General features: G+C 40.9%; 1 protein-coding gene across 1 annotated transcript; it reads right to left on the bottom strand.

Moving 5' to 3' along the window:
• Nucleotides 1-1,259: 1,259 nt before the first annotated feature.
• mc3r.S (melanocortin 3 receptor S homeolog) lies at nucleotides 1,260-3,310 on the bottom strand. Its single transcript, XM_018238193.2, has one exon. The coding sequence runs from the start codon at nucleotides 2,983-2,985 to the stop codon at nucleotides 1,996-1,998; it is 990 nt and encodes a 329-aa protein (XP_018093682.1). The 5' UTR covers nucleotides 2,986-3,310; the 3' UTR covers nucleotides 1,260-1,995.
• Between the last annotated feature and the right edge of the window lie 23,185 nt (nucleotides 3,311-26,495).

Below are 26,495 nucleotides of genomic sequence, written 5' to 3'. Positions count from 1 at the left end.
GTTTTTTTTTTTGTTGATAAGGATTGACTTTTGCACAATATCTGCCCAAGCAGATGTTGTGCAGGTAACGTTGAGGGACCCAGACTGATAAATAATTATCTGACCCTGAGTTGCATTTAATAAGGTTTCTTCTTGAAAGAGAGTCCCATCATTAAAGAAAGTCCCATTAGGTCCCATCATAAAATAAAATCCCATCAGGTCTCATCACGAAATAAGGTCTCATCACGAAATAAGGTGGTCTCATCATGAAATAAGGTCTCATCATGAAATAAGGTGGTCTCATCTCGAAATAAGGTCTCATCATGAAATAAGATCTCATCACAAGGTCTTATCATGAACTAAAGTCCCATCACAAAATAAGGTCTCATCAAGAAATTAGGTCTCATCACGAAATTAGGTCTCATCACGAAATTAGGTCTCATCACGAAATTAGGTCTCATCACGAAATTAGGTCTCATCACGAAATTAGGTCTCATCACGAAATAAGGCCTCATCATGAAATAAAGCCCCATCATTGCATAAGTTCCCATCATGGCATAAGGTCCAATCATTAAATAAAGTCCCATCATGGCATTAGGTTCCATCATTAAATAAAGTCCCATCATGGCATAAGGTCCCATCATGAAATAAAGTCCCATTATGAAATAAGGTCCGATCAGGTCCCACCATAAAATAAAATCCCATCAAGTCTTCTCATGAAGTAAAGTCCTATCATGAAATAAGGTCTCATCATCATATAATAAGTTCCTATCAGGTGAAATCATGAAACTAAGTTCCACCTTGAATTAAGGTCCCATCTTGACATTGATAAAGCTCCACCATGAAATAAAGTCAAGTTATGAAATAATGTCCCATCTTGAACAAAGTCAGATATCTCCCTGAAGCAATGAAACCCTTTAAACCAAACAGGTTAATTGCTACAGGCTAGACCCTTTGTTTTGCCAGTAGCAATTAATCGATGGTTGGTCTCAACATCTCTTATGCCTAATCAGTATTTAAATGACATATCTGAGAAGACAACCTCATACACTGAAAGGTCTCTGGATCTGGCATTACATTGACAGTACACACACCATTCACGCCAAGGAACCTAATCTGTATCCTCATTAAGTCTAATTAACACGAGGCACTTTTTCAAGCTTGATTCGTTTGGGGGCAACTGAAAGCTACACAGCTGCTTTTGATCTGATATTGGTGATGATTTGCAACATTCTATCCAGCAGTGTTTAACATGAAACTCCCTGTCACACCATATAAAAAATACATTTGTGTTTATATGCATTCCACATAATCACACACATACACATACATTACCGCAAGTACTAGTCTGGGGTTTTATGTAGTTCAATTTCAGCCTTATATAGGGTTAAATGTAGTTTTTCTGACTTTCACACAAGCTGACAACTACAATGATGCACAGTTTATACACCGTGTCTACTCTAAGGTCGGCTTCCTTTTGTAACCGTATGTTTATAAATGTCCAGACATTGTGTAAGGCGAGTGAGGCTCTGCAGGACCCAGCGAGACCTAAATCGCGTTACGTCTGGCATTCACAAGACCTGAGATCCTGGCAGAAAAAGCTACATTTAACTCTTTAGAAGTCCAGAATTTGTCCATATTCAATTTCATGATAGTTCCCCTTCAAAAGGAGGTGGTGTTAACATGGGCTAGAATCTAACAATCATCTCATAAAAATAAATAACTTGGTCTTTCCTGCCCTTTATAGCTGACATGGTTCAAATATAGAAAAATATTAAAGACCTTGTCCCACCCTAATATGATTGGGTTTAAATGGATTTGGGTGGATGAAGTATTGCACCCTTGTTAATCTAGGGCACTTACCCAGACGCCCTATATATATACTATATGTGCAACAAAGTGCAGCATGTTTTGATCCAATTGGCACGCTCCATACACTGAAGAGATTTTGGGTCATCCCAAACCCTAAATAAGTCTTGATGAAGCCAAATACTCCCCTATTAAAAGCTCTAACCACTATCCACATTTCCCGAAATTCATGCCGTAGCAGCATATGATTTCTTTGAAGGTTTTCCGCATCTCCAGACTGCGGAAAGCATAGATAAGAGGGTCGATGATTGAGTTGCACATGATCAGTATGAGGTATGTGTTGAAGTAGGACGTGTAGCAGACACAGTAGGAGTTGGAGGGGCATGAAATGATCAGGATGAGGTGGAGAAAGAATGGTGCCCAACAGACAACAAAGACTCCAAGGAGTATGGTGATTGTGATCGCTCCTTTCATGCACGTGCGCTGCTGGACCACGCCATCCACTGGGAGGGCAGCGATCCGTTTCACGTGCAGCCGTGCAAACAAAAACATGTGCACGTACATGGTGGCCATGAGGACCAGCATGGTGAAGAACATGGTGATGAGACACACTATGACGGTTTTGCTTTCCGAGAAGACAATGAACACAATGCCACAAATGATGCACGAAGTCCAGATGACCACGATCAAGGCTATCGCTTTCTTTACCGTCATAATGCTGTGATAGCGCAGGGCATAAAATATGGTGATGTACCTGTCGATAGCAATGACCAAGAGGTTACATATAGAGGCTACTAAAGAAATGCAGATCATAGAGTCAAAGACGTCGTCTAGATGCTGCAGCAGGTAGTCCCCGATGACCAAGTACTTGTTCTGAATTGCGATCACAATCGTCTCCAGGGCGTTGGACACGCTGACCAGCATGTCGGCCACGGCCAGGCTACAGAGGAAAAAGTACATGGGCGAGTGAAGGTTTTTATTTTTGAGGATAGCGAGGATCACAAGGATATTCTCCAGCAAACTGATGATCCCAAGGGTTAAGAAGACCTCCGTCTTTATCAAGACTTGCTCACAGAATCCCATCCTGCTGAGGTTGTTGAGAAAAAGTGTCTCGTTGAGGTTCAGGGTGGTGTTGACCAGGACAGCCTGGACAGAGAAGAAGTTGGTGCTATTCATGGCAAAGCCTTTTCCAGACATAGTAGGTGACTTGAAGCTGAGTTCAGACACTTCTCAGATCTTCATCTTCTACAGAATATATTTATAAATCAGCCGTGCCTACGGTAAATCCTTCCACGGAGTCCAGAGAAGTGTTGCCTTTAAGGAGAGCTACGTACGACGGCTGTCTCCATGCTGTTGTGTTGTGCCTCGGTGCTCTGTGCAATCCAGTTGTACTCCAGGAGAATGAGTGTGTGTTGCAATGGGAGGGAGAGCACATCTATTTCCCACTTTCATTGATAGTAACTGACTCCTCCTTTAGCTCCTGCCTCTTCTCTTTACTTACAGAGCAGGTATAAGTGACAGCCCCGTCCTGCTACCCACAGCTGGTACCTTTCCATAGCCGATGTTCTGGTGCCCTCTGCAGATTAAACCTATAATTCCACTGCTTCTGCCGCAGGCTAATCTCTCCCTGGCAATAAATGTGAAACACGGAGGGGGGAAAAGTCAGCAGATTGATCTAATTCATCTAATTGCACTAGATTACGTTTAATAATCTCTATATAATGTAGGTTAATGTATATCTTGTATATACAGGCATTGGCTGAGCAGCTGCAGTGACTGTGCCCTTGCTATGGCTCACACGGGCATTCTTTATTTTTAATATGTGACATTTTCTATAAACGAGAAGAGAACTAATCAGCTGATCCATTCGCCTCATTTTATTCATGGTTTTATTATTTGGTGAATCTGATGGGGAAAATGTAGTGGCAGTTTGTTATCACAGTCCCTCAGTAGTCTTGGGATTGAACTGGTGAAATCAGCACCTTGAAAAGCAGAAATTTTGGAAATACCGTGCAGGAGCGTTGTGATTGGCTGCAGGGTGGTTCTATCACATACAGTCAATAGCAATGCCAGCCTGTCGGTCAAAAATTACATTCTGTAACCTTCACAACTTGTGAAACTGTTAACCCCTTCCTTTCCTCTGCACTTTTCTACTGAGCTGCTACATTTTATCTTGTAATGTTTACCTATTATAATGTTTACCTATTACTCACCTCCCTCTGTTTAACCCTATTCCACCCACACAATATTCTGTTTCATCCAGCTTTGTTCAGCCTGGTCTAATCCCACTCTGATTAACCCGTTTCTTTCCTCATTCTATTTTCAGCCTGGTTCACTCTCTGTTTAACTCTTTCCTTCATCATCCCAAAGCTAAAATGTTGAAAGTCTTTCTTTCATTACAGTTTGTTCCATTTACCCGTTGCTCTGTTTAACCCTTTTCTCCTTTTTTGTTTTTATCATTCTATGTTCAGTTCGTTCCAGCCACTGTCTCTGTTTAACCCCTTTCCTTTTCCCCTGACCTCCCTCCCCAAAGTTATTGCCTAAATTCTTTATCATAGATCAATTCCTTTTATCACTTTGTTCGGCATATTCCATTGATCAATTACCCTCACCAATAACTCTTATTTAACCTCTTTGTTTCCATCAAATGATGATATTCTACTTTCAGTATCTTCCATTAAATTTTGCTGTTTAACCATTTAATTTCCTTCAATGTTAAAACGCTTATATTCATCACAATTGTTGGGAGGGTCATTTTTGGGGGGCAAGTCTGCTGCGCCTATGGGTGCCACCTGCTGTGACATCTGATACTTAATGGCAATGCAAGGAATATGTTTGGGCACAAGTACCCTTCATGATTGGCAGACTCAAGCATATTTGCAGCTGCGTTCACAAACGACCTTTTTGATCGTCTCTTTCATTTTATAACTTTTTACGGATGTGTTGTAGACCCTAATTGCTGATTGGTTGTTATTTGTAAGTGGGCTGGTGCAATTCAGTCCCCCATCCATAACACTATGTCCTTGATAACATTATACACTTTTATGTCTCACTATTTTATCTCTTTTTTTTCCTTGCATGGAACGTTATGAATTGAACTCTCATAGCAATACAGAAACAATGCTCTCTAACCTTGCTCCCTTCCTATACTGCTGTAAATGGGGATTATATAATTACCTTAAATAGTAGTGAGCTCATTGCTGCAGTGAGATACAAACTGTATGCAACTCGGTATGATTTGCAACATGTTAATCAATGCATTAATCAGTTTCCATTGATTATCCCTGAAGGGATGTGGTCATTTAATCTGCATGAATGAAATATGAGTGATTGATCTGAATGAAATATGAGTGATTGATCGGAGTGTCACTCCCTGCTCTGCTCTTATTTCCCTACAGAAATAGGGATTGGTAGCACTAGATAGGTGCCTAATATATAAGGATAGAGACAAGAGGAAAGTGTTGGAAGGTTACTGTCTGCTCTGCTCTTATTTCCCTACAGAAATAGGGATTGGTAGCACTAGATAGGTACCTAATATATAAGGACAGAGACAAGAGGAAAGTGTTGGAAGGGTTACTGTCTGCTCTGCTCTCATTTCCCTACAGAAATAGGGATTGGTAGCACTAGATAGGTGCCTAATATATAAGGACAGAGACAAGAGGAAAGTGTTGGAAGGGTTACTGTCTGCTCTGCTCTCATTTCCCTACAGAAATAGGGGTTGGTAGCACTAGATAGGTACCTAATATATAAGGATAGAGACAAGAGGAAAGTGTTGGAAGGGTTACTGCCTGCTCTGCTCTCATTTCCCTACAGAAATAGGGATTGGTAGTAGTGATGGGTGAATTTGGAGTGAAAAAATTGCGAAACGGCGAAAAATTCACGAAACGGCACCGGCGTCCATTTTTCTCAGCGGTTTTGCAAATTTATTCGCCGGCACCAAATCGCAGGAATTCGCCGTAAAATTTGTGCCTGGTGAATAAATTCACCAATCACTAATTGGTAGCACTAGATAGGTGCCTAATATATAATCAAAGAGGGAAGTGTTTGGGTTACTGCCTGCTCTACCCTGTTAGGACTAGATGGGCAGTTGGGTATGTATAGTAATTTCATATGCCAGTGTACCACATTGGCCAGTGCATGGTGTACTAGTAGAAGAGGAACGGCTCCTCTTTACCTCCTGCAGGTCCAATGGTTTGGGCTGTCACGGCAGAGAAACTGAACAATAGATCGATGGGCATATCATGCATTGATACATGGATCAATTCAACCTTGGATCATATGGTCACATATGAAGAGTATACTATTGGCCAATGTATGGCCATATTTAGGCCTGTCCTGTAGAAAGCCCCAAGCAGGAGAAGCTATTGGAGCAGCAGTTAAAATTTTTCCAAGAAAGATTTGGAAGCAACATTCATTTAGGGTCTGACCTCATTGCCCTTTTGAAGGAACATTTTCTTTCCAGATGGTTTTTATCCCTTCTATTGGGACATCAAGGTGTGAATTATTTCAGCAGTGAGGACTGTAAAGGCCACAAGCCTTTTCTTTAGCCTCAGCTACAAGATCACTCTTGTTATATTCTTCCATCATGATTAACAGAGAATATATAAACAGTGAAGGATTAAGAAATTCAGAGACATGAAAACAAATCCTTGCGAAGATAAAAGTCTCCTAGTGGGTCCTTGGATATTACTGTGCCTATGAAGCTTACGCATCAACTGATCCTGATATGTAGTGATGGGCGAATTTGTGCCGTTTCGCTTCGCCAAAAAATTTGTGAATTTCGCACAAAATTCGCGAAACGGCGTCTCGTTTTTGACACCGGTGCCCGTTTTTGAATTTTTCCGGCGAATTTTCGCGGGCGTTTCGTGAATTTATTCGCTGGTGACGAATCGCGCGAATTCGCGCCTGGCGAATAAATTCGCCCATCACTACTGATATGGAAGGTCTCTGCCGGCGTCCAATGTTCCAGTGATGGACACGGGCATTAATATCTACCATGTGCCAAAATATGAATGTTTATTTGGGGCTGCATTAGCTTGTAGGTAAAATTAATTTGGTCTCTCCTACAAATATCCGCACCCTCTGTCTGTTTCCATGTAAACAATGAAACCAGATTAAGTACCAATGGGAAGTTATTATAATGAGAATCGTAATAATAAAAGGGTCCCCCAGCTGTGCCAATATCTGGATTTTATATCCATAATAAGCCATTTCCCCAGCTTCCCTGCTAGCAAGGGATTTAATCACGGATTCACTCCCTGCTCCTGAGTATGTTGACTCTTTTAATGGGAATTTATTTTTATACTTGAATACAAAACTGTACTAGTCACCTTGGGGATTAGGAGTGTGATCAGCAGCACTCGCTGGCTACTATTTCTTCTTCCGCCAGCAGTTTTCCCTACAGCTTCTACTATGTATGTTCTATGCAATAAGCCATATCCTTATACTGTACTAAGGCAATACAGCACCACGCTCCCTTGTGTATAAATACAAATATACAGAGAAGGAATGTTCTGGGCACACAATAAGCTATACCTTCATCCTGTACTGTCTAAGGGAATCAATATGGCACCTCCTTCCCATATGTATAAATACAAATATACAGAGAAGGAATGTTCTGGGCACACAATACGCTATACCATCATACTGTACTGTCTAAGGGAATCAATATGGCACCTCCTTCCCATATGTATAAATACAAATATACAGAGAAGGAATGTTGTGGGCACACAATAAGCTATACCCTCATACTGTACTGTCTAAGGGAAACAATATGTCATCTCTTTCCCATATGTATAAATACGAATATATAGAGAAGGAATGTTCTGGGCTCTCTATAAGCTATACTGTTAATTGTACCAGCTAATTGAAACAGTATGGCAACTCCAAATACCATTGCCATCTGTCTGCAAGCAGGGCATGACTCTGCCCTGAGTGATACTGCAGTCAGCAAATTATGGGATGCAACATCATAGCCCTTCGTGAAAGTCACAAGCCTGTCCCTAACCATCAATGTTGCCCCTCGCTGTCATCTTCTCTGCCCCTTCAACAGGTTGGAAATGCAGCCTCTGGCTGGAATTAGTGCTTGTCAATTAGCTCATAGATTTCTCTTGTCACCTGGACTTTGTGTCCAAGCTCAGTGTGAGAGACAGAATTGCTCCATCAATAAACTCACTGAGCCTGCTCTCAATCCTAGCCTCACAGAAGGTCATCTTCAATCAAGCTATTGAATTATTATCTCCATTAAAAGGCCACTGTAGACCTACTGAATTGTGATTAGTACAGGGGAATACCTATGCTGCCATAGTTTTATGGGATTTCACTCTGTACAGGCTATGAGCAAACTTAGGGACTGTTCCTGCTGAATTGTGCTTAGTACAGAGGAATACCTATGCTGCCATAGATTTATGGGATCTCTCTGTACAGACTATGAGCAAACTTAGTGGCTGTTCCTGCTGAATTGTGCTTAGTACAGGGGAATACCTATGCTGCCATAGTTTTATGGGATTTCTCTCTGTACAGGCTATGAGCAAACTTAGGGGCTGTTCCTGCTGAATTGTGCTTAGTACAGGGAATACCTATGCTGCCATAGTTTTATGGGATCTCTCTGTACAGACTATGAGCAAACTTAGGGACTGTTCCTGCTGAATTGTGCTTAGTATAGAGGAATACCTATGCTGACCAGCAAAGCTGAGTTCTGCTATCGTTCTTCATTGCTGATAATGTTTTCATAGAGTATAAAGGCGATGATTCCACCTTAAAAGGCAAAGGGGAGCTACAGTGTTCTTAAATATTTATATTGGTGAGATTTATTACACCCATGGAAAATTCCATCATTCCATTCATGTGTAACAAACAAACCTATCTGGGTCTCAGAGACAGTGTGATGTCAGTTTGGATGTTATTCTTTGATATTTTGATTGTCTGTGAATACAACCTCACAAATTGCAGCTAAAAATAATGGTATTGATCTAAAAACAAGAAAGCAGCCCGGGGATCCAGCATAGAACATAATTAACACATAATTTGTTTCTGTTCATCAAGCTAAGATGTGTTATGCCATGTGACAAGTGCATTGATTAAATTACTACACTATTTCTCTTCATTGCTCTCAACTGGGGAACCAGTGAAGGGTTTAGTACAATCTCATACGTCACTTCATTGTCTCTTCAGACTAATGAATAAAAAAAAACATAATAACCGAGTTTCTGATTAAAGCAAAAAGGGAAGACTACTGCCATTTGCATGAGATTCTTGTCTTTTGCCTTGTGCCTTTATTTGGTCACAGAACCCCTCAGTGACTTCTAATATCCTTATATTTTACAGTAGGGGGTACATTATCCCTTATAATACACAAGTGATACTCTGAGTTCCCTGTGTAACTCAGTCTGCAGCCTTGTGCCTTTATATGGTCATAGAACCAATCAGTGACTTCTAATATCCTTATTTACAGTAGGGGGTACATTATCCCTTATAATACACAAGTGATACTCGGAGTTCCCTGTATAACTCAGCCTGCAGCCTTGTGCCTTTATATGGTCACAGAACTAATCAGTGACTTCTAATATCCTTATCATTTACAGTAGGGGGTACATTATCCCTTATAATACATGAGTGATACACAGAGTTCCCTGTATAACTCAGCCGGCAGCCTTGTGCCTTTATATGGTCACAGAACAACCCCTCAGTGACTTCTAATATCCTTATCATTTACAGTAGGGGGTACATTATCCCTTATAATACATGAGTGATACACAGAGTTCCCTGTATAACTCAGCCGGCAGCCTTGTGCCTTTATATGGTCACAGAACAACCCCTCAGTGACTTCTAATATCCTTATCATTTACAGTAGGGGGTACATTATCCCTTATAATACATGAGTGATACTCAAAGTTCCCTGTATAACTCGCCTGCAGCCTTGTGCCTTTATATGGTCACAGAAGCCCTCAGTGACTTCTAATATCCTTATCATTTGCAGTGGGGGTACATTATCCCTTATAATACATGAGTGATGCTCAAAGTTCCCTGTATAACTCAGCCTGCACCCTTGTGCCTTTATATGGTCACAGAACCCCTCAGTGACATCTAATATCCTTATCATTTACAGTAGGGGGTACATTATCCCTTATAATACATGAGTGATACTCAAAGTTCCCTGTATAACTCGCCTGCAGCCTTGTGCCTTTATATGGTCACAGAAGCCCTCAGTGACTTCTAATATCCTTATCATTTGCAGTGGGGGTACATTATCCCTTATAATACATGAGTGATGCTCAAAGTTCCCTGTATAACTCAGCCTGCAGCCTTGTGTCTTTATATGGTCACAGAACCCCTCAGTGACTTCTTATATCCTTATCATTTACAGTGGGGGTAAATAGATGCATGTTGGGCTGCTCCTTCATGTCAGAAGTTCAGTGGCAGTGGGTAATATACAGTAAGTCCTATGTCCCACTCCACAAAGGCTTGGTGAAAAATGCTCTAATGAAGAGCAGTACTTGAGACTCTTCCATCACATTCGGAGAATTACACACATCAGCTCCAAGGAAGCGCTTCTTTCCCTGAGCACAAGTGGATGGTGATTAAGCCCTTCTTGTACCCAGCTGTGTGGCGGCACTTCCCTTGGGAGTCTATATGGTCGCCGGTGATAAATAAACTTCTCAGCAGACTCGTCGTTATCCTCGCAGCCATGGCTGGTGGGGACAGGTGGAATCACTCAAGCTGCGAGGAGAAAACAATTTGAATATCATTAGCAAGCAAATGAGCTTGGCACACAGCTATGAAGGAAGTGAAGTGCTTGAATAAAACTTTTTAATGTCAATAAGTTCATGTAAAGACGCCCTTAACCAGGCCAGCTTTAGTGTTAACCTGTCAATAGGGTATGGCCAGTTTGCCTCAATCTACTTGATGTAATGTGCAATAAGCAGACCTTGAATTGAAGGCAGGACTGGCATCAGTAATCATGGTGCCCCACACTACTAATTTAGCAGGGGGCCATCCTTGATAGTCAACTGGTCACCTGGGCCCCTTGAACAACAATAAAAATGACCCTCGCGTGGATGACCACTATCCCAAGCAATTATTCCAAAACCCCGCCAACAATCAACCCAAACTCACTCCCACAAGCTCTACATCCCTTCTTGACCTGTTTGAGTTTTTCCATTTTGGTTACCCTCCTGACGGCAGCCAAAGGGAGCTGCAATCATGTTTAATTTGCATTAACTCTAACTGTCCATACAGCCAGGCCCAGTGGTTTCAAGTCATGAGTCTGAAGCCAATGGATACCATGGCATGTTTCCATATAACACATGAAGTGGGTGATCTTTCCTCCTACTCTTTTGCTTTGCTCTTATAGACTACACTTGGGAATTCGCTCAATTGAGCACCTCTCCGTTGCTTAAGATCCTTAGAGAGTAGGTTGTCAAACGGCGGTGCTGACCACTTTCCTTCGGTTACTGAAAGCATTATATATGGGCCATATTCTTTTTTGCTGTCCTAGTTGTTCCTTGAAGCCAACCTGAAGGCCCGTAAGCGTGACAGTAATGGAGAGTCTTTTTTTATGCTGTCCTAGATATAGTACAGCAGGATTATTAGGTGTTCCGTTGGTCTGGTGCTCCCCCTTCTCCAGGCTTAATTTGTTTGTTGTGCTTCTGGGTTCTTTAGTTTACAGACATTATTACGTCATGGCGTATACGATGATATGATGTGCGTGGTGATGATCCTGTGCCTTGTGTAATCATGCTTGGGACCTTGGTAATGATGCCAGGGTGCATGCCTACTACTGCCCAAACTGGCGTCTGTTTTGTCAGGTGGAATGGTTCCTCTATTAGTGCCGCTAAAGAAAGTTGCAGGCCCCAAACGGCGCTGGTAAAGACAGGTGCTGGGTAGGTGCAATGGTAAGACTACACTACTCCCTACTAGGGTTCTACTATCAACTGAATCATTACAAAGATGTCTGACTTGACAATGTGGAAACTTGTCATTTATGGGGGTCCCTGAGTATATTTTGTACATGCAAAGCATTGTATATTTCTCCAATAGCAAAAAAACAACTAAAACCACTTCAGTATTCACAATTCCCCCCATACAGATGCAGAAGATCTCTTACGTCGACTCTAATCTTCAAAGGGAAAGCACGGAGCGTGGAGTGGGAGATCATCAAAATTCAGCAATGTGTGTTTTATAGAGACATTTGCATTTTTCTCAAGAAAAAAAAACTTGGTTTCTTGGTAATTTGCATCAATTGGCATAAAGTGGCACTTTGCGTATTGCGTTTTCCCATCTGTAACAATTTAATATTCACAGATAAATTGGAGCTAAAAAATTCCGGATCTGCATGAAAAAGCGTGAAGACATTAGCGTTATTCTTAGATGTTCACACCAACGGGTTTCTCCATAGGCATCTCAGTAGATCTATTCTATCAAAGAGAAGAAACCAGGGTGTGAATTGATGATTAACTTAGGATGCCAATGGCTAGAAAATAACATTGGGTGCTGATTGATTTTAAAGCCATGGAACAGGCGGCTGCCAAAAATGGGAAAATTGATTTCTAAAGCGTGGCTGCTTTCCAACCTAATCACAACTGATTCATTAGCTGAACCTCGCGGGATGCAATGGAAAATGGCTCAAGTTATACAAGTGTATAGACAGAGATACTTGTACAGAAGGCACTCAAACCCCTGAGGCTTAGATTATGTAAGACTGGTGAATATTTATGTTTTCATTAACTATTAGAACACAATTAGATTGGGCCCAGGTGGTTCTTCGGAAGGAAACTATTTATAAGCAAAGAGGCAATCGTAGAAAGTGTTGACCAAACATGTGTGTTAGAAGTGTGCAAAGGGCTGGTATTGGCTTCTATGAGGTCCACCCCTGACCATGTATGCAGCTTGTTGAACAGATACAATATTCTACATCACAATTAGTCAACAAGTAATTATGCAGTTAAGGAGTTTTTACTTCTGCCCTAGGGGTAGTATCTTTCCCACAGCCATAAAATTCTAATACCCTAAAGCAGAGGTCCCCAACCTTTTTTACCCGTGAGCCACATTCAAATGTAAATAGATTTGGGGAGCAACACAAGCATGAAAAAGTCCCTTGGGGTAACAAATAAGGGCTGTGATTGGCTATTTGATAGCTCCTATGTGGACTGGTAGCCTACAAGAGGCTCTACTTGGCACTATACTTTGTTATTATGCAATTAAAACTCGCTTCCAAGCCTGGAATTCAAAAATAAGCCCCTGCTTTGAGGACCCTGAGAGCAACATCCAAGAGGTTGGAGAGCAACATGTTGCTCACGAGCTACTGGTTGGGGATCACTGCCCTAAAGTATCTCAGAATTCATCATGATCATCGGGACTCTCAGTCACTGGGCACTAATTTCTATAGTCATAGTGGGCAGTTGAGCTTTCTTGACTGTACCTTCTGCAAACCTCACCCCAAGTAACCGTTACCTTCTCTCTAAGTCACTGAGATGTCTTGGTCTAACCAAGGGGCACAGAACTGTCAACTTGGCATCCCCAGAATTGGTATGCATACATCTCGGCATCATGGGTTAATTCAGAAATCAGTTGCATAATCCTGAAGAGCTAATACAAACTGGCAACCTTCATGTTCCCCTGGATCTCTATCAACATCTCATATCTCCATCAATCAATATCTCTTTATCCATCATCTCCATTATCATCATCAATCTCCATTCATCTCTATATCATAACATTAGTTGTTTATAGAAACCATTTCCATAATCATGGCAAGTGTTGATATTTTATGACCTGTAGTACTACATCTCACCACCTTCAGCCCATGGCCAATCTTTCTTCCATGGCTGCCTGTAAATGACATATTTGCCAAGCAATGGCTGAGCACTTATAGTTCAGCTTTTGGTTTTTTTTTTTAAATGGACATGTTTTTGAAAGACATAATTTGATGGTGGGTGTATGAGAAGTTTAGACTCATTGAACTTGTAAACCCAGGCGAGTCAATAATATCTACAATAGAAAACCCAGAGCAGTATATGACAGGGCTAGTCAACTAATTGAACAAACCCTTATATATCTCTCTCTTGCAGCTGCTGTGGATGCAGGAATATAGAGGAACCCAAAATGATGAGTAATTTCCATATACTGACAGTGTATTTATAAGGGATGCACTGAATCTACTATTTTGGATTCGGCTGAACCCCCGAATCCTTCGCAAACGATTCGGCCAAATACCGAACCGGATCCGAATCCTGATTTGATATGCTATTTAGGGGTGGGAAGGGAAAAACATTTTTTACTTCCTTATGTGACAAAAAGTCATACAATTTCCCTCCCCGCCCCTAATTTGCATATGCAAATTAGGATTCAGATTTGGTTCGGCTTGGCAGAAGGATTCAGCCGAATCTGAATCCTGCTGAAAAAGGCCAAATCCCAAACTGAATCCTGGATTCGGTGCATCCCTAGTATCTATCTATATCTAAGTGGGGGTTTCTGAGAAATGAGCAATTTCAATATTGGTACATAAAGTAGAACATCTTGCCTATTCTGAACAGAAGCTGTTGTAAGCTAGAGGAGTGCTATTGATTTGCAGATGTTGCTCCTGGTATTAAAATAGAAAGTATCACAAATAATTACAGTATTCTTTAATTCTGAAGCATCTCAGATATTTCCATGTGTTAGAGTGGCTTTGATTCATGAACCACAAGGTGCCTGCTTGCTCATGTGATATGATAAAAGGGATTGATGATCCCAGAGTCATTATGTGCTCTTCTCACTTCTACAAGGAGACCTTGAATAGGTTCTTCCTGGAACAACCAGCGAGATGAAAAGCCTGGGACGCCATGTGCAGGGCACTGCAGCAAGAATAAACTAATGGCTGATGTAAATGAGTCCTTGCTTTTTATGTCTTTTGCTGAACATTTCACTAAATGCTCTTGTTTTTTTAAGTAACTAACTGCTGACAGTCATAGAAATTTCAACCTATGCCACTTGCTTCAAGGGGCAAATTAAAAAATAGGAGTCAATATTGGCTGCCTGCCTTAGTCTGCTCTAAAATTAAATGAAAACTGGTGAAAATGGAAGCTGAACCCTATCAACTACCCATAGACCCCTATAGTAATCCACCATGGGTTGGTGCATTGATATTTTTGAAGATTCTCATTCATCCAGGTCATGGTATATTTGTAGAAATAAGTCAAACCCAACTGGACTTCGTTTCACCAGTCAATTCATTGAGAACGCCAGTTGGATGACTAGTGAATTGTCCAAGACGCAGCTAGTCCAGTTGATTTGACTTATTTCTACAGATATGATGCATTGATATATATTTCTCAAAACAACTTAATACATTGACCATAAGAAAGCAATTTAGATTATAAAGTAACCACAACTGCATCCAGTGGCTCTTGAACTGCCACTGAACCATACTTCCCATGATCCTTGGCTCATTATCGATTAAGACGTGTAGTTGACGTAAAGCTCAGATATAAAGTCATCCTCCCTTAGGGTCCAAAGCCTGTGGCCAAGATTTGCCCAGACAGAGGAAGAACGACGTCAAAAGAGACCTTTACAATGACTACAGAGAGCCCCAGGAATTCTATTATGGAATTCAGGTCAGTGCAACACAGGTTTTCTAGCCATAGACCATAATGAATGCCAAATAATGGTGGCTATCCAGTCTGCTTAAAGGTCAAATAACAATCCTTTGGAGCAAAGGTCTTTTTTGCTCCATAAGTAAGTAGGACAGAGCCAGACAACTTCCATATAGAAGGCAAAACCTATTCCTTTATCAGATTTTACCCTACTCAATATTGAGTTGATCCATGAAACCACCATGGTATTTGGTTTGGAAGTAACTGGCAGTTTTATTAATCACTAATAACATCAATATGGTGGCAGACACCATATAGTCGCAGTAGCACATTTTTCCCACATTGGAATGTCATTGCTAATACAAGTGCCCTGCAACTGAACAATAAAATGCCTTTATGCAGAGAATAAATGTTTTCTCCAGTGGTATAACTAGATATTATTGGGCCCCACAGCAGATTATTTCTTAGGCCCCTAAATTGACCGGTTTTACCAATAGTTATTTAAATTGTATGTGAATTAGGACCTAATTGGCTCCTATACCTCCAGAGACCCCTTTGCAACAACCGGGTCTGCTTCCTCTATAGCTTTTCTCCATGGATCAACAATAAACGCTTTTATTTTACTCTCTGTGGGGAAGGTTCATAAATATTTCTCAGAAATGTATCCATTTTCAACAGATATCCAAGCCTTTTATTCCAATCCAAATTGTGAGCCAAATGTATAGTGAAATAAATGCAGCACATATTTTCTTATATTGTTTTTTTTTCAGCTAGTAGCTATCATATACTATATATCCTGCATAATGTACTGCCCCTTCTCTAGAATAACACAAATACCCCCCAATACATTGTATAATGACAATTTTCCTTCTATAATTGTAAATCAAAGGCTATTTCTGGGCCCCTGGCTGCCCTGAGGCAATGGAGTGGGTCTTAGGGGGGGGGGGGCACGTCGCTAGTGAAGAAAGTGTGATTGTGCTCTCTACACTATAAAACCCTAAATTCTGGTTTAATAACTGGAATTTCAGCTTTTGGCAGCTTTTCCATTTTTTGTGTAACTTGCAGGGACTTATTGGTAGTGATGGGCGAATTTGCGGCGTTTTGCTTCGCCGGAAAATTCGCGAATTTCCCGCAAAATTTGCTAAACGGCGAAAAATGTAGCGAAACGACGCCAGCGTCTTGTTTTTAACGCCTGCGCCCTTTTTTTGAGGCCGGCGAATTTTTTCAAGCGAATTTTCGCGTGCGTTTCACGAATTTATTCGCTGGTGGCGAATCGTGCAAATTCACCGCAAATTTGTCCCTGGCAAATAAATTCACCCATCACTACTTATTGGTTACATCTCACCTGCATGGACCAACAGCTGGTCAGCCCTGTTTGTCGAAAGCAGCCTTTAAGAGTAGGGATGGGCGAATTTGACCTGTTTCCTTTTGCCAAAAATTCGAATTGACGCTGATGCCCATTAAAGTCAATGGGGCAAATTCACTAAGGCGCAAAGTGCCGAACGCTAGTGTTAATTTGCTAGCGTTTGGCATTTTCGCTACTGCGCAAATTCACTAACGAACGCTGGCGTAGTTTCGCTAGTGTTACTTCGCAACCTTACGCCAGGCGAATCTTCGCTAGCGACGAAACTACGCAAATTCACTAACTTGCGCAGTGTAGTGAACGCTACCTTTTACGCTACACTTCCTTCGCCACCTCAGACCTGGCGAAGCACAATAGAGTAGATAGGGATTGTTTAAAAAAAAAAGTCAAAAATTTTTCTAAGTCCCAAAAAACGCTGGCGTGTTTTCTACATGATGGCTGATAGGCTGAAAAAGATCGAAAATTTTTTGGGGCTCCCCTTCCTCCCCCCTACATTTCCTGACTCATGGCAACTTGTGTAGGGCAAAATAACATTTTTATTTGCAGATTTGAAGGTTTTCTAGGCATTTGTAGTGCAGATACCTGTTCCTCCATTGAAATTTGAATTTCGCGCCGTATGCAAATTAGCCTTCGCTAGCGCAACTTCGCTTTAAATAGCGAAACAACGCTAGCGCAACTCCGCAACCTTACGCTACCCCTGTGCGCAACTTCGGATTTAATGAATTTGCGAAGCGCTGGCGAAACTACGCCTGGCGAAGTGCGGCAAATTTGCCCCTATGAGCGTCAAAAAATTTTTTTTTTGATGCACAACGCCATACAAGTCTATGGGCATCATTTACGTGGGGAAATAAGGCAAAAAAATTTGCCCATCCCTATTTAAGAGGCATCTTATATTCTCAAGCAGCTATGCAAATATTTCCCTCTATTTCAATAGACATTATTTAAGCGGCAAGAATAGGAATTTTATGTCTACGTTGGCTGTTTCCGCAGCCTCTGCTGTAGGCAAATCATTTCCCCTCCTTTCAAAAGGGAATTGAGCATTTCCCAATAAGCAACACTCCTATTTTAATCTCACCAAGTTGATTAGCGTGGAAATTAAAGATAAAATAATGTATTTTAATGAATGTTTCAGCAGGACTGTACTCGCCTGTATTCAAACCAGGGGCGTAACTACAGAGGACGCAAGATATATAGGGGCCCATGAGGCCCTAATTTATACACAATTTAAATAACTTTTGCAAAACAGGTCAACCTCTTGACATTTTTTGGGTCTGAAAAATAATTTGCTATGTGGCCCAGTAATATCTATTTACACCACTGATTCAAACCCATCTTACTAGTTGATTTTGTGACTTCAAACATTTGTGTTGCATTATTTACAGCCCCAACATGACACTTCTTATTGGGTTTTAATTCTTATTGATGTTTTCCCTTTATTCTGTGTGTTCCTTAGATTATCTTAAAGTCAATGCAACAGAAGAATGTAAACCTTTTGGATGTAGGGATGGGCGAATCTGAGCCGTTTCGTTTTGCCAAAAATTCGCCGCCGGCGAATTGTCACCGATGCCCATTAAAGTCTAGAGGCGTCGAAAAAACTTTATTTTTTACGCACGCCGCCATACAAGTCTATGGGCGTCATTTCCACAGCAAAACAAGGCGAAAAAATTCGCCCATCCCTAGTTGGGTTGTCACTGAGGATAAAGGTTGGCTAAATGATGCATAGGTTATAGGGTTAAGGTAAGGTGAGTAGTAAATAAGTGGTGTCTTTATATAGAGTAATGGAAATGATGTAATATAAGAGGAGATATATATGTACATGGTTTTCTTAGTATATTCTTCTACTCCTAGATATAATAAATATATGGCAAGTAGTGATGAGCAAATAAATTCGCCAGACTCAAATTTTTGGATGAATTTCCGCATTTCAATTTGTGAAACTTCAGCAACAATTCTCAGCGAAAAATCCGGCGCGGCATCAAAAAAATTTGGTGCGTCACAATTGCCGCACACATAAAAATTGTCACGCTTCTAAATTATTCGGACGCCCATTGACTTTAATGCATTTGGACCAAATAGACATGCGGATAAAAATTGCTGCTCGCCTCAAAATTGACACGCGTCAAAATTATTTTGACGCCCAATGACTTCCATGTGTTAAGCAAATTTTTCGCGGTTTGTGGTAAGTTTGCTAATTTTTTTCGGCAAACGGCACAGATTCACCCATCACCAATGGCAAGCAACAACTATTAACAGCACTTGGACTCCCAATAGAAAATGGCCTCTTAAATGATCGTTTTCTGAAAAGCTTGTGATGATGAGCGCTAAAGTAATTGCTATAAAATTTACCTCCCCAGTAACGAGTCACTAGCCCTTAAGGGAGTGAACCATGGAGGAAGCAAGAACTGGGACAGGGCTAGAGCTTGAAAACCGACTTTATTAGAGGTACCGGCAGATTAGACCAGGCAAGTTCTGATACAGGTAGAATAAAATGAGCAAACTGGTCCATAGTAAGGAATAGTGATGGGCGAATTTCTCCTGTTTTGCTTTGGCGAAAAATTTGCGAATTTGCTGTGTCAATTTTGACACTCACGTTAAAGTCAATGGGCATCTGAAAAGTGTTGACGCTCCACGGTTTTGACGCGAACGACTTCAAAATTTTTTTTGACTTCGAAAATTTCACGGGAGTTTCGCAAATTTATTTGACGGCAGCGAAAACACGGAAATTTGCCCTGAATTCGCGCCTGGCGAATTTATTCACCCATCACTAGTAAGAAACGTTACTTCCCAGCTAAGGCACAATGGGCTCATTTATAAACTTAGCGCAGGGCAGATTGGTTCGCATAGTGAATATATTTGCCCTGCGCATGGTCACATTTATAAAGCTGAATAAGAATGTGCAAACAGAATTGCAGATTTTTTGTCTGTAAGAGCTTTTTAAATATGTAAAAATTGCAAATTACGCACACTCTGCGTTTAAATTCCGCCACAGCTTTGGTGGTGGAGAAAATATCCGCAAAACAGTTTTGCAAACTGCAAATTTAAGTTACTGTCAATGCTATTTTAGAGCATAACAACCTCGCACAGTGGGCGTGCTCACGCAATTTTTCGTAAATTTGCAAGCCATTTACGAAAATGTATTCCCAAAGCGAATTCGCAAAAACCGGAAAGACGGGCAGAGCAGTGCGATATATTAGCGTTCAGGAAAAAACATGGGCAATACAACCATTTGCGAAAAAATATCCGCCGCACGAACTTTATAAATGATCCCCAATGAGGCTGAAGGCCCTGGTGCAACACAGTGACCGCAAGGAAGAGTACAAAGTGCTACGTTAAAAGGAATATAAACCGGCTAAATAAAAACTTTTAAATAATGAATGAAAGAAAATCGAATTCTAAGCAATTTTCCAATATACACACATATATGCTGGTTTTAAAGTCATGCGCTAATGTAATTGCCACTGAAATCAGCACTTCCGTATCCGTTTCTCTACTTTGTGTCTGATTTCTGAAACAACGTTGCTTAATGCTTAATTATGTTCATCAGCTGCTTCTATTCCAAAGGTCCGAGCCACCAGGGCAGAGAATAGAAAGGGACAGATGGGCTATTGTTCATATCATTAAAAGTCTTTGTCTCGGCCCCAGGCGGCATTGGTATTAACCCCTTCTTGCTAGGGCAGTTTAGATAAAGAGGGTTTGGGGAGTCTTATCAAGCAATAACAAGTCACAATCTAAAGGCAGAGGAGTTACAATACACATGTCATTTAGTGATGAGCGAATTTATTCGCCAGACGCGAATTCCCGCGATTTGCTGCGGGCAAATAAATTCGCAAAACCGCCGTGAAAACTCGCCAGCGTCAAAAAAATGGACGATGGCGTCAAAAACGAGATGCCAGCACCATTTCGTTAAATTCGCAGGAAATTCACGAATTTTTCATCAAACACCCCAAATTCGCCCATCACTAATGTCCTTATATCCCCTATTAGATGAACCTAATGTAAGGCACTGTGTAACTTGTTGGCGCTATATAAATAAATGATGATGATGATGATGATTTTAAAATTAATATAAACCCGCTAAATAAATCATCATGATGATGAAATAGAAAAGGGTAATGTAACATCAATGATCCGGCTAAACAAACATCAAAGGCGAATCAAAACGCAGTCATTTTCCAGCGCTCCATTTACAGGCCAGCGCTATAGCTAAATGGCACATTCAGGTAGAAAAGCTCCTAACACTGTACCATTATGTGTAATTAGTGGATACTGCACCCCTAATAAGGCTATTTTCATTATGAAGGGCCAATATGAAAAACAAGCAAAGTGTATAATTGGGACTGACCTTGAAACGTATAGCATGCAACTCGCAGTACTTATTCTGCTCATTAAATCTGGGAATTTCGACACAATTTATTAATTTAAAAGCAATGGAGCCTTCATAATCAGGGACCCATTTAACGAATAGGATTTGCTTTCTTATTGAGCAGTCAAGAGGCGCCATCTACAGGTTAAAATACAGCATATCTGTTCCCTGTCATGATCTCTTAAAATTCGAGTTTTAGGTTTAGCAGGTGGTAACAATTTTAACACTTTCCTCTGGTCTCTGTCCTTATATATTAGGCACCTATCTAGTGCTACCAATCCCTATTTCTGTAGGGGAATGAGAGTAGAGCAGACAGTAACCCTTCCAACACTTTCCTCTTGTTTCTGTCCTTATATATTAGGCACCTATCTAGTGCTACCAATCCCTATTTCTGTAGGGAAATGAGAGCAGAGCAGACAGTAACCCTTCCAACACTTTCCTCTTGTCTCTGTCCTTATATATTAGGTACCTATCTAGTGCTACCAATCCCTATTTCTGTAGGGGAATGAGAGTAGAGCAGACAGTAACCCTTCCAACACTTTCCTCTTGTTTCTGTCCTTATATATTAGGCACCTATCTAGTGCTACCAATCCCTATTTCTGTAGGGAAATGAGAGCAGAGCAGACAGTAACCCTTCCAACACTTTCCTCTTGTCTCTGTCCTTATATATTAGGCACCTATCTAGTGCTACCAATCCCTATTTCTGTAGGGAATGAGAGCAGAGCAGACAGTAACCCTTCCAACACTTTCCTCTTGTCTCTGTCCTTATATATTAGCAGGGTCGGACTGGGGGGCCCGGGGCCCACCGGGACTAGTGTCCAGGGCCCCCCTCTGACCCTCGCTACCTAGGCGAATCGCCGCTCGGCATAATCGCCCAGGCGGCGCATCGCGCATGCGCAAACGGCGCTAGGCACGCATGCGTAAACGGCGCTAGACGCGCATGTGTAAACGGCGCGCATGCGCAAACGGCGCTGCGATCCGCCGAAATTTTGTTTATTTTTTTTAAAAAAACTGTTTGGGAGAGGGGGGTCTGGCCCGGCGGGGGCCCACTAGGGTCGGGGCCCACCGGGTATTTTCCCGGTATCCCGCCGGGCCAGTCCGACACTGTATATTAGGTACCTATCTAGTGCTACCAATCCCTATTTCTGTAGGGGAAATGAGAGCAGAGCAGACAGTTACCCTTCCAACACTTTCCTCTTGTCTCTGTCCTTATATATTAGGTACCTATCTAGTGCTAACGCCACTTCTAATATAATTAACCTACTTGATATCAGCACCATTTTCCCATAATCCTTTTTAGGACAAATGAAGCCCCGGACGGTTAGTTTAACAGCTGCTCAGATGCCCTGATGCTTCTCTTACCACTGGGCTGTACCATAAAGGGAACAGAAATCTTCCATAACTGAAAATACAAATAGTCACCACGATAATATGATTGGAATAGAGGCTGGAGGAAACTAATAGTGTGGATAAAGTGCAGGGAGTTATTATGGAACCAATAGGGGGCAGTGTAACAACGCACACACAATATTGTTTGTCTTTGAAAGTAAATATTGTTCTTTTGTTCTTTTGATTTTAGAACAAATGAAAAACAAAAAAACAAACAAACACAGAAGATGTATTACATTTTAAGCCATGGCTGACTGGCACTTGGAATTCACCCTTTCCTTCACCCATTTCATTTTAAATAGTGATATCTGTGGCGTTTCGCTACGCCGAATAATTTGCGAATTTCCCATGAAATTTGCGAAACGGCGAAAAATTTATGAAATGGCGCAAACATTTAATTTTTGATGCTGGTGTCCGTTATTTTTGACTTTGGCAAATTTTTGCCGGCAAAATTTTACGCCAGTTTCGCAAATGTATTCGTTGGTGACGATTCGCGGGAATTTGCCACAAATTCACGCATCACTTTTTTTAAAGTGGTTGTTCACCTTACAATTAACTTTCAGCATGTTGTTGACCGTGATATTCTGAAACCGTTTTTTTTTTAGTGGTGTTTAAGTTATTGATCTTATTTGATCAGCAGCTCTCCAGTTCACTATTTTAGCAGCTATCTGGTTGTTAGGGTCTTGTTTTCCCCGGCAACCAGGCAGTGGTCTGAATAGGACATAAAAATAAGTCTAAAGCTGGCCATAGATGTAAAGATTTTTAAAAGATCCGATCGTCATTGTGAGACCACGATTATCTATGAACGATCGTACGAATTGTCCATCAACTAAAAAGAAATTTGCCAGGAAAACAAAGGGGAGCTGCCTGCTTGGCCCTGCAAACATAGATAGATTGCACTGGAACCCACAAAGGTTTTTTGACCTGGCCGATCAATTTCCTGACAGGTGTCGGCCGAAAAATCGTAAGATGTACGATTGTTCGAATCCCACTAACCGCACGATAATTTGGTCGGACTTCGCTAAATCGGTCTTTCGGCAAGGGAAATCTTTGCATTGATGGGGATCTTAAGAGGAAGACTGAATAGGAAGATAAGTAATAAAAAGTTGCAGCCACAATAACAACAAAGGCTGCGACTTCTTCCTCATGATTAGGGGGGGGGGGCAAATAAAAATCTTCACAATCTGCAGTTTGTGAGGAAAACTCACAGCCTGGAGCATACACACATCCTCTGAGTATGAGGGTATAGCTTATTGTGTGCCCAGAACATTCCTTCTCTGTATATTTGTATTTATACATATGGGAAGGAGGTGCCATATTGATTCCCTTAGACAGTACAGTATGAGGGTATAGCTTATTGTGTGCCCAGAACATTCCTTCTCTGTATATTTGTATTTATACATATGGGAAGGAGGTGCCATATTGTTTCCCTTAGACAGTACAGTATGAGAGTATAGCTTATTGTGTGCCCAGAACATTCCTTCTCTGTATATTTGTATTTATACATATGGGAAGGAGGTGCCATGTTGTTTCCCTTATACAGTACAGTATGAGGGTAAAGCTTATTGTGTGCCCAGAACATTCCTTCTCTGTATATTTGTATTTATACATATGGGAAGGAGGTGCCATATTGTTTCCCTTAGACAGTACAGTATGAGGGTATAGCTTATTGTGTGCCCAGAACATTCCTTCTTTGTATATTTGTATTTATACCTATGGGTCGGAGCTGCAACATTTTTTAAAAAGGGGTTCAAACACTTTTTTTCAGTTCAGTTGTCTTCAGATAGTCCGGACAGTGGGCAGCCTAGCTCCGACTCTGTCCCTACGTAGACAGGCAGGTTTTCCGGCACACGTTGGGCACTTATGGATGGGTGGGAGTGGGTAGTTTTGCACTCAGACTGACCTTGAATGTAACTTTTGGTGAGGCGCTACTAATTATTTACGTTGGCACCACCGTTCCACCATATGCTATTTTTAATTGTCTGTTTTTAAGGACATTGGTCCGGCACTGCGGCCTGAGGGCTACAGCAGTGAGTATGTGTTTATGAGAGCTCCTCTTTTTAATTAACTTTCCCTTAAAGGTTATGCTTTAACATTTTGATACTTTACACGTGAACTGGTTTGCTTTGAAGTGTGTGTTCTAGGACTGACAGCTGTATGTATCAATTTCACTTCCATTTCTTGTGGTTAGTAGTTTAATCTACCCGAACCTGCAGTGTATATGCATGTGTGGCATTTGGCTAACTGCTCCCCTTTTTTTGTAACTTTTTTATTTAAATACTTTGTATTTTTTTTTAATTTTATTTGTAAACGTTATTCTAAAAAGTTTCTTTGTAAAAGTTACATTTTTAATAGCAAGTAGCAAGCGAATGCTATTATTCTCCGCCACCACTAGAGGTCTCTCTATACACTCTGATGGAGCACAGTACTGGGTATTTTACAGCTTTACCTTATCAGCTTGCATTGTGATGTACAAAATCTGACCGGGTCTTCATCTGATGAGCCATATGCACTGCATGCAAAGGTGAAGTGAAGAGTTGCAGTTCTACCTACAGTGGATTGATGGACGTTTTAAGATCAGAGTTGGTCTGTAAGTAGGTGCACGGTTGGAGTAAGATATTTGTTCACTTGAGTGAAGCAGACGTTGAAGGGTGAATTTAATGTTTTTTTAACAATATTACACTATATTTGTTTTTTTTGTTTGTTTGTTTGTTTGTTCTATATAGAGACCTGTTCTGGCAAGGCTGTAACAGAAGAGGGCGCTCCAGAGTTAAGTCATTATTTGATTGGACCTCAGCACAAGGTATCTGGAGTGGGGCGTTGTATTACACTTATTTTGTAATATTATTTTAATTCACAACCAATATGTAAGGACAGGGCAAGTTTAGAAGCTGCATGAATATATTAGTTAAAGGGGAAATAAGCCTTTAATAAGGATACCATGAAGTTACATGTTGATGCGCTGCTGCGTATGAGCAGCTGGACTGTATACATGTATGGGACCTTTTATCCAGAATGCTCAGGACCTGGGGTTTCTTGGATAACAGATCTTTCCATAATTTGGATCAGCTACTAGATAATCATGTCAACGTTAAATAAACCCAATAGGCTGGTTTTGCTTCCAATAAGGATTAATTATATCTTATTTGGGATTAAGTACAAGCTACTGTTTTATTATTACAGAGAAAAAAGGAAATCATTTAAAAAAAAAAATTGGATTATTTGATTATAATGGAGTCTATGGGAGACGGCCTTTCTGTTAATCAGATCTTTCTGGATAACTGGTCTCATACCTATATTCCATTTTTCTGGGCATATCGGTTATTGTCTGTTGTGATTGTGGGAGATGTCCTGTGCCCTTGTTGCAACCCAATCTATCCAATATCCACTCTATTGACATTAAAGTGGACCCGTCACCCAGACATAAAAATCTGTATAATAAAAGTCCTTCTTAAATTAAATATGAAATCCAATTTCTTTTTTTTATTAAAGCATTCATAGCTGTTGTAAACTCATTTAAAGATCTCAGCTGTCAATCAAATATTGTCTGCCCCGCCTCTATGCCTAGGCATAGAGGCAGGGCAAACAATTACTTTCACTTTCCATTCAGCACTTCCTAGATGTCATCGCTCTCCCTACATTCCCCCCCAGCTCTCTTAAAGATTTAATTGTGTAACCAGGGCATAGGGTTGGACATTGGGCCCCTGTCCCCTGGTGCACAAACAAGATTCTGAGATGATACAAGACTTGTCTTAATAACAGTGTCCACAAAATGGCTCCTTCCTGGTTGCTATAATTATGAGTTCCCAGACTGATGGAAACAATATTCAAATAATTTATACAGTGTAATTAAAGTTCATTTTGCTTGTCTAACCTGATAAAATAGGATTTGGATAATTTTGTTTGGGTGACGGGTCCCCTTTAACAGTTGAAAAAAGTCAACGAATGAAGAACTGAGTTTTCAGTCCGAGCAGGTGTCGGTTACTTCGTCTCCATAAAGTGGTTTCTCCAACGTACAAGG

This window comes from Xenopus laevis, chromosome 9_10S, assembly GCF_017654675.1.
Source record: "Xenopus laevis strain J_2021 chromosome 9_10S, Xenopus_laevis_v10.1, whole genome shotgun sequence".
NCBI lineage: Eukaryota > Metazoa > Chordata > Amphibia > Anura > Pipidae > Xenopus > Xenopus laevis.
This window is presented reverse-complemented; position numbering and strand designations above follow the sequence as displayed.